At 35.3% G+C, this 13,571-nt stretch overlaps 1 protein-coding gene across 11 annotated transcripts in view; it reads right to left on the bottom strand.

Annotated features, from left to right (window-relative positions):
* IMMP2L (inner mitochondrial membrane peptidase subunit 2) overlaps positions 1-13,571 on the bottom strand; it is an 845,985-nt gene that overhangs the window by 774,862 nt on the left and 57,552 nt on the right. For 10 of the 11 annotated variants that reach the window (XR_013356508.1, XM_077856156.1, XM_077856159.1 and 7 more), the window contains exon 4: positions 3,052-3,155. Coding sequence is in view for 10 of the 11 variants with exons in the window: in XM_077856156.1 (XP_077712282.1) it covers positions 3,052-3,155 (104 nt within the window). In the remaining variant the exon portion in view is untranslated. Of the gene's footprint in view, positions 1-1,578; positions 1,739-3,051; positions 3,156-13,571 lie in introns of those variants that run through there. The other variant, XM_077856158.1, reaches the window with a different exon arrangement.

The raw sequence follows: 13,571 nt of genomic DNA, 5'->3' as shown, positions 1-13,571 counted from the left end.
AAGATAAGGAAGAGATGAAACGAAGCATATTCTAATCTGTAGCTCCTCAGACCCTTCATGCTTTAGGGAACAGCCTTGGTCAATAATCTCTGAGCAAAACCCACTGCAACAGAAAAGAAAGTCTGTTCTGCTACAGCATGTGTTTCTGTAACATAAATTAGCTCATAGGCACCATGGAGAAAGAGTTACAGTATAAAGCAGACGTTGCATTAGTTCATAAGGAATTTTTTCCCAGATCATTAATGCACTGTCTCATCAATAATAGCAACTGAAGGCTAAGTACACTAACAGCAATAAGCCAGAAAGGAATCTGTATTACATATTCAATCTTCTTAGAAGTGCTTATTGCAAGGTTAACTCTGATCTTTGTTTTAAATAAATAAGTAATTAGGTAACACTGAACAATGAGCAGAGAATATACCTCCAGTATCCGTACATTTTATACAAAGCTTGCAATCTTTTCACTATTTGTAACTTCTAATGAAAATGTCCATCTGCCCTTCCATCAGGTTACCTTCAGCTTTTTTGTCTTAAATAAATCCTACATTTATTGCAGTGCTTATTTATAAAAAATTTCATGTCATTTAAACTGTGATAGCACTTCTATTGAATTGTTTTTGTTTTCACTAGTGCTCTAGTTACAAAGTTGCACAAGCCCTACTACTTTATGAATTTGCAAACTGAACTTTTCCAGAAATGTATATATAATACATAATAAAAATGCTGTATTACTACAAACACCGAATATATGCAACACTGTCCCAGGATTTTTTTACTATAAACTGTTATACTACCTTGTTTCCAAAGATTGTATGTATCAATGAAATATGTTATATCAATTTATAAACAAAAAAAATTACAAACATTTTCTATTTAGCCTTAAATTCAAGTTTAGTCACATATTTCTTGAGTCACGCATCTCTTAAATACAGAAAATGTTCTGATGTACTAATGATAATTATGATCTAAGTTAAAACCAGACTGATAGATTTTCTAAGAAAAGCAAATATTCAGTGTTGATGTGAATTAAATATATATTCATGAACATTAATCAAACCAACATTAATCTTTTGAAATGAAGCAGTCTATAAAATATATATAAATATAAGGACATTTAAAAAGTACTTTTGTTCATAAAATTAAAAAGATACTTTAAATACTGTCTTTTATATAGTATTACATCATGCTAAAAAAGAATTTAGCAAAAGACTTTTTGTCTCTTTCTCAAAAAAAATCATTGCTTAATGATTATTTGTTCTTAAAATATATAATACCAATCACTAAGCATTCTTTTATGTAAATGGCTCCTTCTAGCAACAAGAATTATAAAAGAAAATTTGTGTTATTTGTACATGACAGAGATATAGCACATAATTAACTCATTAAAAATATAGCTGAACCCAAGTAGCTATAATTTATTATATCACCTTCAATTCAGATATGCTATTTTTCAGTTAATTTATATAATATGTATCAATTAGTTTAATATTTACATAAGAGAATAGTGTTCTGTTTTTCACATAGTCCATGATATGCTAGTGTACTTTCACAAACCCATGCAACCCTGAATTTCAAGGAGTCTCCTTTTTCCAATTATCTATTCAAATTTACCTGCTTCGAGATAGTCAGCATGTTTCTCTTGGAAAAAAAAAAAAAACTGCACAATTGTCTGCCTACAGTGTGACCTCTTTCACTTGGGTGGGTATCCTCTCCATCACCGACTAAGTGAGAATGTAACCTTGTCAAACCAAAGGCAAAAGAATAATGAGCACACAACAGGCTAACCCAGCATGGAAAAGGTTGTTAAGGAGGTTGCAAAAAAAAAAAAAAAAAAACTACTCTGAATGACAAAATAAGAGTCCAAAGAGTAGGTTAATATTAAAGAAAGCACTCAAGAACATGAGAAGCATTTAATCCCTATCCTTGGATGTCTGCCATACAAAACTCTATTCAAATGTTTTTATTTTATGAGTTACTACCAGATTTAGATAATAAGTTTTTTCAAATGAATCCTAGAAAAACAGGCTTGAAAGAGACACATTTATGAAACATCTATTTCCACAAAGTACTAGCCAAAGATAAGTTTGAACAAGTAGATCATGTTTTACATTTACCGAACAATTATAAATTCTCATCCAACAAAAAAGCAATCATTCCAATTAAAGAACCAGAAATATAAACTGGAAGTCTTCACCAAACACCAGGAATTTACTATCATTAAAACAAATGACAAAAAAAAAAAAATGACAGTAACTGCTATATTAATTGCTACCCCGACACACTAACTGCCATAACAAGGAAGCATATAAAAACATTTTTATAAGTAGCTGAAACCAGAAGAAGTCAGGCAAGTTCTGTTAGTCTTCTCAGTGTGAATTTACTTTTAAAACAAACAAATCTCAAATCTAACCCATTCAAGCATGTGCTGGGACTGACTATGTATTATATCATTGCATTAGTTATGCACACTTTGACATTCTTTTTCTACATTAAGACTGGAATGAAATTTTTGCTCTGGACCAGTCAAAATGCTTTAACAGAGAAACAGTGCCACCTTTTGGTCCCAGACAAAAGCCTCCAGTCTACTAATCTTCCAAACTGCCTTATTTCAGTTCAATCACTGAGACATACACAGAAATATCAGTGAATTTCGTGTCACAATTATCACCTTTTAGAAATATTGTGTACCTACACAAAGTAATAAAAATGAAAGTAACATAAAGGTTGCTTCCAAGATGCAAAATTCCCAAAATAATCCAAATTGATACCGATTACATGTACTTTATGATCATCAATATAATATCTAATCAACATTTCATTAAAGACATTTTACCAAATTCAAGTATATCAATCACTGGATATATTTTAGACATAAAAGAAAAATCCTTTTTTATGGCAATGTTAGGTTTCAAAAGTGATTTTTAAAAATATATTACATTTAAAATGTACCTATTAATGTAATAATTGGCAATGATATTAACAGCAAATTACGAGGTAACTCAATTATAAATAATTCTATATGCAAATATTATATGTTTCTGATTTACTTACACCAATGACACAATGTCACCACGTTGTACTTCAAAATTCCTCACTTTCCAGTGGTTCAAAAGCACCACATCAGATGACTGGCTCCCCCCAGGATTCAAAGAAGGCTAAAAAATAAGGAGAAAGAGACACATCTATCATTTGTATTTTTCAATCTTCATGGTTCCTTGCACTTCATAGCTCTAGTGCAGTGCAATAAAACATTTCTAATATAGTAGCTTTCAATAAATTGCTGTTCTAAAGTAACTGCCAATGATGAGTTTTCAAAAAGACTCATCGGTATTCTTCACAGGTGAACTGGGGGGAGAAATACATTACCAATACTTATTTGAAAGGAAAATGTGCTAGATATTCAAATCTTTACTAAGCTCCAGTAAAGAGGTATGAAAAGCTTTAAGAAGGATTATTTAAAAAAAAAAAAAAAAAAAGAGGAGGAAGTGAATCAAACCTCCCAAAGGAATAGTCACTTGGGATCTAATTTCACAGTAGTGCACATCACTGTTCCGTTTGGGAAAAAGAAATAATCTTCAATCAGCCAGGAAAACAGCCCTAGGAAGAAGAGAAGGGAGTGGAAGAAACAAGAGATGGGATAATCATGGAAGATGTGGGCATTTCCACTTCAATCTCTCTTTTCTAGAGAGAGCAAGGAGTGAGGGTCCTGGTCCCAGTTGAAACCTAATAAGGGACATTCACGCTAGCATTCAGATGAGTCTCAACGTGCCTGAGGATTGATGGAGCAAAAATTGAGACGCGTTTTGTGTGAGAATTCATCTGAAAGTCAGGAGCCATCTAGGCATAAAAATTTGATGGAGGAACCATGAAGCCAACACACCTGTCACTTGGATAGGGGTGCTGAAAAACCCGGTGAATAAGAAGTCTGAAACCTGAGGTGGGAATAGAGAAAATAAGAAAAGAATAAGAAAAACTAGGAGAGCTTTCTCATCATTGACTCTCCAGGGTCTCTGAGAATGGCATGAGGGGAAACGGCACTCTCTGTGCTAGTGGGAAGGTGCCAAACCACAGCTGAGCCTCTCCTGCCTTCATCGACAGTGGCAGCAAGAGGAGACACAGCCCCAGCAGCCAGGGCAGGAGCCAGGAAAACAGTGGATGCCAGACAAGAGCCAATCCCAGAAGCAGTAGTAATATACTCTTTTTCAAAGATTCCTGAAATTATTTGTAGATTTCTGCAAAGCAGATGTGGGCAACACTGTAGAAATTTTTGTGTGGGGGCAATTATCCATGATCTTATTTTTTAACTCCCCTGGTTTTGTCATGGCCAAAATATATGGGTCATTTTTGAAGATCCCACACTCATAGTTTCTATCAACTCATTTACATGACGATAATGCCAAAGTATCTATATCTTTAGTTTTGAATCCCTGGCTACTCATTTTCCTTGACTGTCTTACATAAAATTCAACACAATCATATGGAATTTGTCATTATTTCTTACCAAAAAGAAGGTTTTCTTCCTTATTTTCTTACATCTTATTTACCACTTTCCCAGTCAACCAGCTTAAAATCTTAATCATCTTTTTACTTCATATCTAACCAGTCACCAAGCTAAGGAGGTTTTTTTTTTTCCCCCTCACAATGCCTTTCACTTATGGCCCATCTTTTCTCTTCCCTCTCCCATTAATGTACTTCAAGCACCAATTATATAACTCATCATGTATCTACACTAATCAGTCTTTCACCTCCAACTCAGAAACGAATGATTCCATTTCTTTCTAGATATACGATTTTCGGCAAGTTACTCACATTTATTACATTTCAATTTCCTTACTGGTAATTGTGGTGATAATTAGTAACATAGCTAATTAGTAATAATACGCAATAATAGCCAATACTGATCCAATGCTTGCCATGTACACTGTTCTATGAATAATAACCAGATATACTGAGTGCTTACCATGTGCATGGCACTAAGGGCCTTACAAATATTCACTTACTTGGTGGATTATTCACTTTAAGTACATAGAACAGTTCTTGAGCCATAATCAAGTTCTCAGTAATCTATATTATTAGTAATACTACATCATGATTTTAATTATAGTTTCGTGTCCTCTCTCAGGTTCCTCCTCTAGCTCCATAATAAAGAACATAGTTGATATAATTGGATGAATCCAAGGGGCTTTGTTGGGCCACGTGCTATGAACGGAGCTTTTGCCATCACACAGTAGGGTTAGATTAAACATTCAGCTTCCGTTGGGGGTTTGTTCTCTAATTCACATTCTCTACCTCCCTCTCAGTCTTTGAGTTTAGTATCTTGTGAGTCCTTTTCCCTTATTTCTTTTTATTTTTCTTCCTATACAACTGATATAATTAAACGTGGCCTATGGGGAAACCATCTGAATCATCAAAGAGAGAATCTCCTTCCCATTGCACCTTCACTGACTTTTTCTTTTCCTTGCCATCCGATTAGTGAAGAACAAAAGTGATTAAGTCATTTCTGATTGCTCTTCCTTACTTAGTGTCTTTTATTGGAGTTTTTCAAGAGTTTGTGACCACTGCACATAATGAGAAATGCACTTTACACACATGCACAAATGCACAATTCTGAACAAAATTTCACAATAATTACCTTTACTACATATACTGACATTTGTTCTCCCCTAACCTGTTTTTAAAATTCTGTCTATAACCACCACATTACATTCATATCCACTGTCTTTATTTTGTAACCTGCTAATAAGTTGCAATCCACAGTGCTAAAACCATAGATTTAGATGATTCTTCTTCAACCATTATCCTATGAAGGTTGCATTTTTCCAGAATTCTACCTATAGTTCATTCATTCATGTTATTAAATTCTTTCCCTGAAAAAAATCTCATTAACATTCTTAGTTGCAACTACCACCCATATACCAATGACTCCTAAATGCCCGGTCCCAAAATCACTTCCTCCTCAATCCATAGCACTTCACACTACAGCATGTACATTCTGTAATGTAATTTTTGCTTACCTGTCTCCACAAGTAAGTAGGAAGCACTTTTTATCCCTTATGTTAGCCCATGCTTAGATTTATACTTTAACACCAACTACTTCTCTGAGATTCTTCTCTGCCATCTCATCTCAAGTCATTCTCCTACCTTAAATCCTTCACTAACTTCCTAACACTACCAAAACAACTGCCTTCCATCAATCCCCACTCACACAGTTGCTTTTTTAAAAAAAAAGATTTTATTTATTTATTCATGAGAGACATAGAGAGAGACAGAGACATAAGCAGAGGGAGAACTAGTCTCCCTGCAGGGAGCCTGATATGGGACTCAACCCCAGGATCCCAAGATCACGACCTGAGCCAAAGGCAGACACTCAACCACTGAGCCACCCAGGTGCCCCCCACTCACATAGTTCCTACGGGTTACATTCACTGACACTTTCAAGGCATCATATAAGCAAATATTTCTGTCTGAAATGCTTCCCCCTCTTTCTACCTTCTGCCATCTGGTTAACTCCTACATCAAAACATTTGAGTCTCATGAGGCAATTTCACAAGAATTCTTTCCTAACCTACATCTCTCCTTCTCCCCATTCCCAACTTCAGTGTCCACTAGGTTATCAAAACTCACAAGTTCCTCATCACCAACCTGTGATCATTTCTATCACATCGTATTTAAATGTGCACTGTTATTATTGCCTTGTCTTTCTTTCCAAGAGCCTGTAAGCATTTTGAGAATATGTTGTTTCTTATGTCTGTGTTCTTGACCCCTAAGCACATAGGATGATTAATAATTTTCAATGGAAAGAATCAAAAATATCAATGACTGAAATTCCCAAAAATTTCCCAAATTAACATGCCCAGAACAGAGATAATGTTCCACACCAGCTCCCAATTGTATTTCTGTATTCCCTTCCTTAGTTAACAGTATCACTATTCACTCTGCTCCCCAAACTAAAATACTTTTGAGTCAGCCTCAGTTTCTAACTCTCCCTTTTAGTCTCTCATCATTTGACTATCTCCTCTGCCCTGAACACGTTTCCCCTACTTGGAAAATTCTACTTACCTCTCAAAGCACAGTTTGGATGGTGACTTCTGCATGAAGCCTTAAACAAACAAACACCTGCAGTTTCCTTGTAGAAATTAGGAAATTACACCCTGGTGCTCCAAGGTCGAGAACAGAAGAATCCCCATAGACTCAAATCTTGACACTTGGATTTATTTACCTTTCCCTTAGAGACCACTCATCAACCAGCTTTTCTAACTCCAATTGTTAGAACTAAAAGGTAATGAGTTGTAAACAAAAGATCTGTGTAGGGAAAAAAAAAAATCCCAGAAGGAAGCATATCTAATTTCAAACAGTAAAATATTAGAATCATCAGTCAACACTTAGAAGCCCTTGTTTGATTTTATAAAGGAAACAATAGTTTTCTTTTACCTTTCCTCTCCTCTACAAGGTTACATTTAATCATTCCCCCATCAGTGCTCCCTTAGCTATTTAGGTTAACTTCAATGATACTTTCTAAAACCTTGTTATTGGTACCTGCCTACACATATGATTCTTTCACTCAATTGTAAGCTTTTCAGTTGCAGAAATCATGTCTTACCCATGTTTGTATGCCCAGATGAAAGGCTGGAAAATAGTATTTCTGTACTTTAAAAGATTAAAGGTTTTTAAAAGTATATTTAAATAAGATGGTTCCTAGGCAATGTACATTATCTAAACAACTTATATATTTCTTTCAGTGAAAACATATTCTACCTAAGTCTAGTAAGAAATCTATTGTGTTGCATCAAGTTAGGCAATTTAAACACTAGAAATAAAGTTGAACAGTGCTTTATATTATGCATAATGAAATAATACTCTTGTATTATTCATAATGTGAAATAGAATAAAACAGAATAAAATTTTCACAACAGAATAAAATTTTTTCTTTACTGTTCATTTATGAATATGAATTACACTTATAAAGAAAAATTTTCTTAAATTACAAAACTGTTCTACAGTACTGTAACAACCATAGTTCTTTGTACTCCAATTTAAAAATTTATTAAAAAGAAAAAAAAGCACTTTAGTTCCTGAGTTTTCTAAAACAACTTTTGAGAAGAAAAAATAATGAACTTCAAAATGAAAATTTTATATGAAAATGAAGAAAATCTCATTCGAATAATGCTATCTCAGAAAAATTAGTAAGTCATGTTATTACTTAGAAATTTTACATCTCATTTTCCCTTGTGGGAATGGCAGTTTATGCTTCAGACAGAGCAAGTAATCTTTTCGAATCAAAGAAGTTATACACATGAAATCTAAATTAAAAGTCATAAACTTCCGGAATGAAGAGTCTGTATTTTCTTGTCATGTTGTTAATACCTTAAATCCTATATTCACCGAGACTACATCAAAATTATAACCAACTTAAGATAATAAACTTTTTGGAAGTAAGAAACCTGAGAATATTTAATTTAGGAGTTTCCACCTCTATTTAAAATGTGTGACTGTGTTAGATGTTCCTCCTAGTAGTTTAGGAGATTTCCAGTAGTAAAGGGAAAACCACTGATAGGATTATCAAGAAAGAACAAAACAAATCCCACAGCTGTTCTGTCTTCCTTTTCTTCAGTGATTTACATCCTCAACACTCAATCTCTTCACAGGCTTCTACCATGAAGGATTAAGATTAAAAATCAACAATTTACCCAAAACCAAAGTCCTCACCAAGCAGAATTACAGACCAATATCCCTGATGAGTATGGATGCAAAATTCTCACCAAGATACTGGCCAATCAGCTCCAACACTACATTAAGAGGATTATTCACTAGGGCAAAGTGGGATTTATTCCTGGGCTTCAAGAGTGGTTCGGCATCCACAACATCCGCAAATCAATTGGTATGATACACTGCATTAATAAAAGAAAGGACAAGAACCATATGATCCTTACAAAAGATGCAGAAAAAGCATCTGACAAAGTACAGCATCCTTTCTTGATTAAAATCCTTCACAGTGAAAAAAAAAAAAAACCTTCACAGTGTAGAAATAGAGGGAACATATCTCAAAATCATAAAAGCCCACAGCAAATATCATTACCAATGGAGAAAAACTGAGAGCTTTTCCCCTAAGGTCAGAAACATGGCAGGGATGTCCACTCTCACCACTGTTGTTCAACATATTACTAGAAGTCCTAGCCTCAGCAATCAGACAACAAAAAAGAAATAAAAGCCATCTGAATCAGCAAAGAAGTCGTCAAACTCTCACTCCTCACAGATGATATGACACTCTATGTGGAAAACCCAAAAGACTCCACTCCAAAATTGTTAGAACTCATATAGGAATTCAGCAAAGTGGCAGGACATAAAATCAATAAACAAAAAATCAGTTGCCATTTCTATATACTAACAATGAAACAGAAGAAAGAAATTAAGGAGTCGATCCCATTTTCAATTGCACCCAAAACCATAAGACACCTAAGAATAAACCTAACCAAAGAGGCAAAAGATCTGTACTCGGAAAACTGTAGAACACTTATGAAAGAAATTGAGGAAGACACAAAGAAATGGGAAAAAAGTTCTATGCTCATGGATTGGAAGAACAAATATTGTTAAAAGAGCTATGCTACCTAGGTCAATCTATACATTCAATGCAATCCCTATCAAAATGCCATCAACAGGGATCCCTGGGTGGCACAGCGGTTTAGCGCCTGCCTTTGGCCCGGGGCGCGATCCTGAAGACCTGGGATCGAATCCCACGTTGGGCTGGGAGCATGGAGCCTGCTTCTCCCTCTGCCTGTGTCTCTGCCTCTCTCTCTCTCTCTCTCTCTCTCTCTCTCTCTCTGTGTGTGTGTGTGTGTGTGTGTCTGTGTCTGTGTGTGACTATCATAAATAAATAAAAATTTTTTTTAAAAATGCCATCAAAATTTTTCACAGAGCTGGAACAAATAATCCTAAAATTTGTATGGAACCAGAAAAGACCCCAAATAGCCAGAAGAATGTTGAAAAAGAAACCAAAGCTGGTGACATCACAATTCCAGACATTAGGCTATATTACAAAGCTGTAATCATCAAGACTGTATGGTATTACACAAAAAGAGACATACAGATCAATGGAACAGAATACAGAACCCAAAAATGGACCCTCACCTCATCTTCAACAAAGCAGGAAGGACTTTCCAGTGTTAAAAAGACAATCTCTTCAACAAACGCTGTTGAGAAAACTGGACAGTCACATGCAGAAGAATGAAACTGGACCATTTTCTTACACCATACACAAAAAAAGACTCAAAATGGATGAAAGACCTAAATGTGAGACAGGAATCCATCAAAATCCCAGAGAAGAACACAAGCAGCAACTTCTGTGACCTCAGCCACAGCAACTTATTGCTAGACACGTCTCCAAAGGCAAAGAACACAAAGGCAAAAAATGAACTATCGGGACACTTCATCCAGATAAAAAGTCTTTGCACAGCAAAAGAAATAGGTGACAAACAAAAGAGAATGGACAGAATGGGAGAAGATATTTGCAAATGTCTTATCAGATAAAGGGCTAGTATCCAAGATCTACAAAGAACAAATAATCCAATCAAGAAATGGGCAGATGACATGAACAGATATTTATCCAAAGGAGACATATAAATGGCCAACAGACACATGAAAAAAATGCTCAACATCACTTGACATTGTGGAAATACAAATCAAAACCACAGTAAGATACTACCTCACACCAGTAAGAATTGCTAAAATTAACATGTCAGGAAACAACAAAAACAATTAAATGTTGGCAGGGATGCATAGAAATAGGGGAACCTTTGTACACTGTTAGTGGGAATACAAGCTGGTGCAGCCACTCTGGAAAACAGTATGAAGGTTCCTCATAAAGTTGAAAATAGAGCTACCCTAGGACCCAGCAATTGCACTACAGGTGTCTACCCCAAAGATACAAATGTAGTGATCTAAAGGGGCACCTGCACCCCAATGTTTATAGCGGCAATGTCCACAATAGCCAAACAATAGCCCAGATGTCCATCAACAGATGAATGAATAAAGAAGATGTGGTATATAGATATATTGGAATACTACTCAGCCATCAAAAAGCAAAATCTCACCATTTGCAATGACCTGGATGGAACTAGAGGGTATCATGCTAAGCAAAATAAGTCCATGAGAGAAAGACAATTATCATATGATCTACTTCACATGTGGAATTTAAGGAGCAAAACAGAGGATCACAGGGGAAGGGAGAAAACAATAAAACAAGACAAAACCAGAGAGGGAGACAAATCATAAGAAACTCTCAATCATATGAAACAAACTGAGGGTGCTGGAGGGGAGGGGAGTGGGGGATGGGGTAACTGGATGATGGACATTAAGGAGGGCACATGATGAAATGAGCACTGGGCATTATATAAGAGTGATGAATCAATGAACTAATAATACACTACATGATAATTAATTTAATTTAATTTTTTTAAAAAAATCAACAACTTACAGGAGTCTTTTGGATAGCCCTCTGTCCAAAGACAGAACTGTGGTCACATCTTGGTACCATTTCCTTACTAGCCAGATTACCTTAACCAAATCATGTTTAGAAAGGTTCTCAAATCCTCATTTCCACAACTACAAAATGGGGATTGCATACCACCTGTTAGAGGGTTGTCATGAGAAATAAAGAGGGTCCACAAAGTGTTAACACAGTGCATGATACAGAGTAAATAGTCAATAAACTAAGGAAACAAAATCAACTACAGTATTATTTCTGAAGGATTCAAGGTAAGAATAAGCATTTACATATTGCCCTGAATGTTTTCCCTTTTAAATAATAAACTGGAAGTCTTAAGACTGAAAATTCTACCTCTTCTTTCTAAATGCTTAGATTCTTTCTTCATTTCTTTTTTTTTTTAGAAAAGTAGAGAAAGAGAGAGAAAGATGAGAGGGAGAGCAGAGGGAGAGAAAATCTTAAGCAGGCTCCATGCCCAGCATGCAGCCTGATGCAGAGCTCGATCTCAGAGCCCTGACATCATGACCTGAGATGAAATCAAGAGTCGGAACCCTAACCAATTGTTAGGGTTCCAATTGTTAGAACAATTGTTAGAACTCTAACAATTGTTAGAGTTCCAATTGTTCTGATTTTAGGAATTAATCTTCCCAAAATTTAATGTGCACAACTATTTAGTTAAAAATATTTTCTATAGGGACACCTGGGTGGCTCAGCAGCTGAGCGTCTGCCTTTGGCTTGGGGTCCCGGAATCGAGTTCCACTTCGGGGGCCCTGCATGGAGCCTGCTTCTCTCCCTCTGTCTATGTCTCTGCCTCTGTGTGTGTGTGTGTGTCTCACATGAATAAATAAAATCTTTAAAAATATTTTTTCTATAAAAACATTACACCCATTGTTTGAAGTTACCATTTTTAAACATACACACATATATATACATATATATATTCATTAAAAATCCAACAGTCATTATCTCTGATTGATGGTATTCTGGTTTCCTTTTCTTTCCTTTTTCTTGAGGGGGGGGGAATTTGTAATATTTAAAAAGGCTATGGTATGATTTCCTCTGACCTAAATATTATATCATTCACTCTAAGAAAGGCAACATAAGTCAGCAGATTTCAGCAGATGTTAATAAATTATGCTAAAGCTAGAAATAGCAGATTTCAAACCTGCTTTTGGAACAAGTACAACACAGCAGTTGGGCTTTAATGCTATCTCTGATCAAAGACTTTGCTGAAGGATTTTTTATTCCTCCTACAAACAAATATTATTGTCAAGGTATCCTAAATTCTCAGCTTGTGTCTAAGTTCAAACCATATGACAGTTTTAGAGGAATTTATGTCTTGGTTTAGAAAAATAAAACTCCCCTAGAGAACTGAACAGAGACATGATGGACTTCTTACCTTGTAAAATTTAGCCACAGCCATCAATCAGTAAATGATATTATTCTGACTTTGATTTTTTTCTGTAAATTTCTCATTCATGTTTTGCACATTCGTTTTTTAATTAAAAAAAAAAAAAAAAAACAAGTTCACAACCTATAATTCACTATCATCTACCAACAAAGCCTGGTTTTAACCTCACTTCTCTGGGTGCAAAGCTTTCAACTCCTTCATGTCTAGAAAGAGCACTACCCACCCTGGCTATATACAATCTAAAATGTTGGAATATTAAATATTGTGCTTTTCATTGAGATGGTCCCCAGTTGCAACCATGAGGAATGAGCAGTAGCCCTCAGATTTCTTTTGAAGAACCATTATTTTAGAGAAATGATAATGGCTTTTTTTTAACTGCAGCACTGGCCAAGAAGCATGAAATACAGTTAAAATAAATGTATATTCTGATTATAGAATTATTTTTACTATGAGGAGCCACACTTTTGAAAGAATGTGGATAAAATGGTCTAAAATATCATCTTCCTTCTCTTGCTACTGAGGCTTCTAGAGTTCTTGGATTTGTCTCACTAGATGTACAAAATAAAATGGGTAATAACTGTGCCCTAGTCTCTGTGAAGGTTTAAGTTAGAAACGGACCATTCCTTTCAGACAAAGGATGCTTATTATCCCTTCCCCTTACTACTTGACCCCCTTCAAGAG

The sequence above is a fragment of the Canis aureus genome, chromosome 18 (assembly GCF_053574225.1).
Source record: "Canis aureus isolate CA01 chromosome 18, VMU_Caureus_v.1.0, whole genome shotgun sequence".
Classification (NCBI taxonomy): Eukaryota; Metazoa; Chordata; class Mammalia; order Carnivora; family Canidae; genus Canis; species Canis aureus.
Note: the sequence above shows the minus strand (reverse complement) of the source record. Positions and strands in the feature narration are given on the sequence as shown.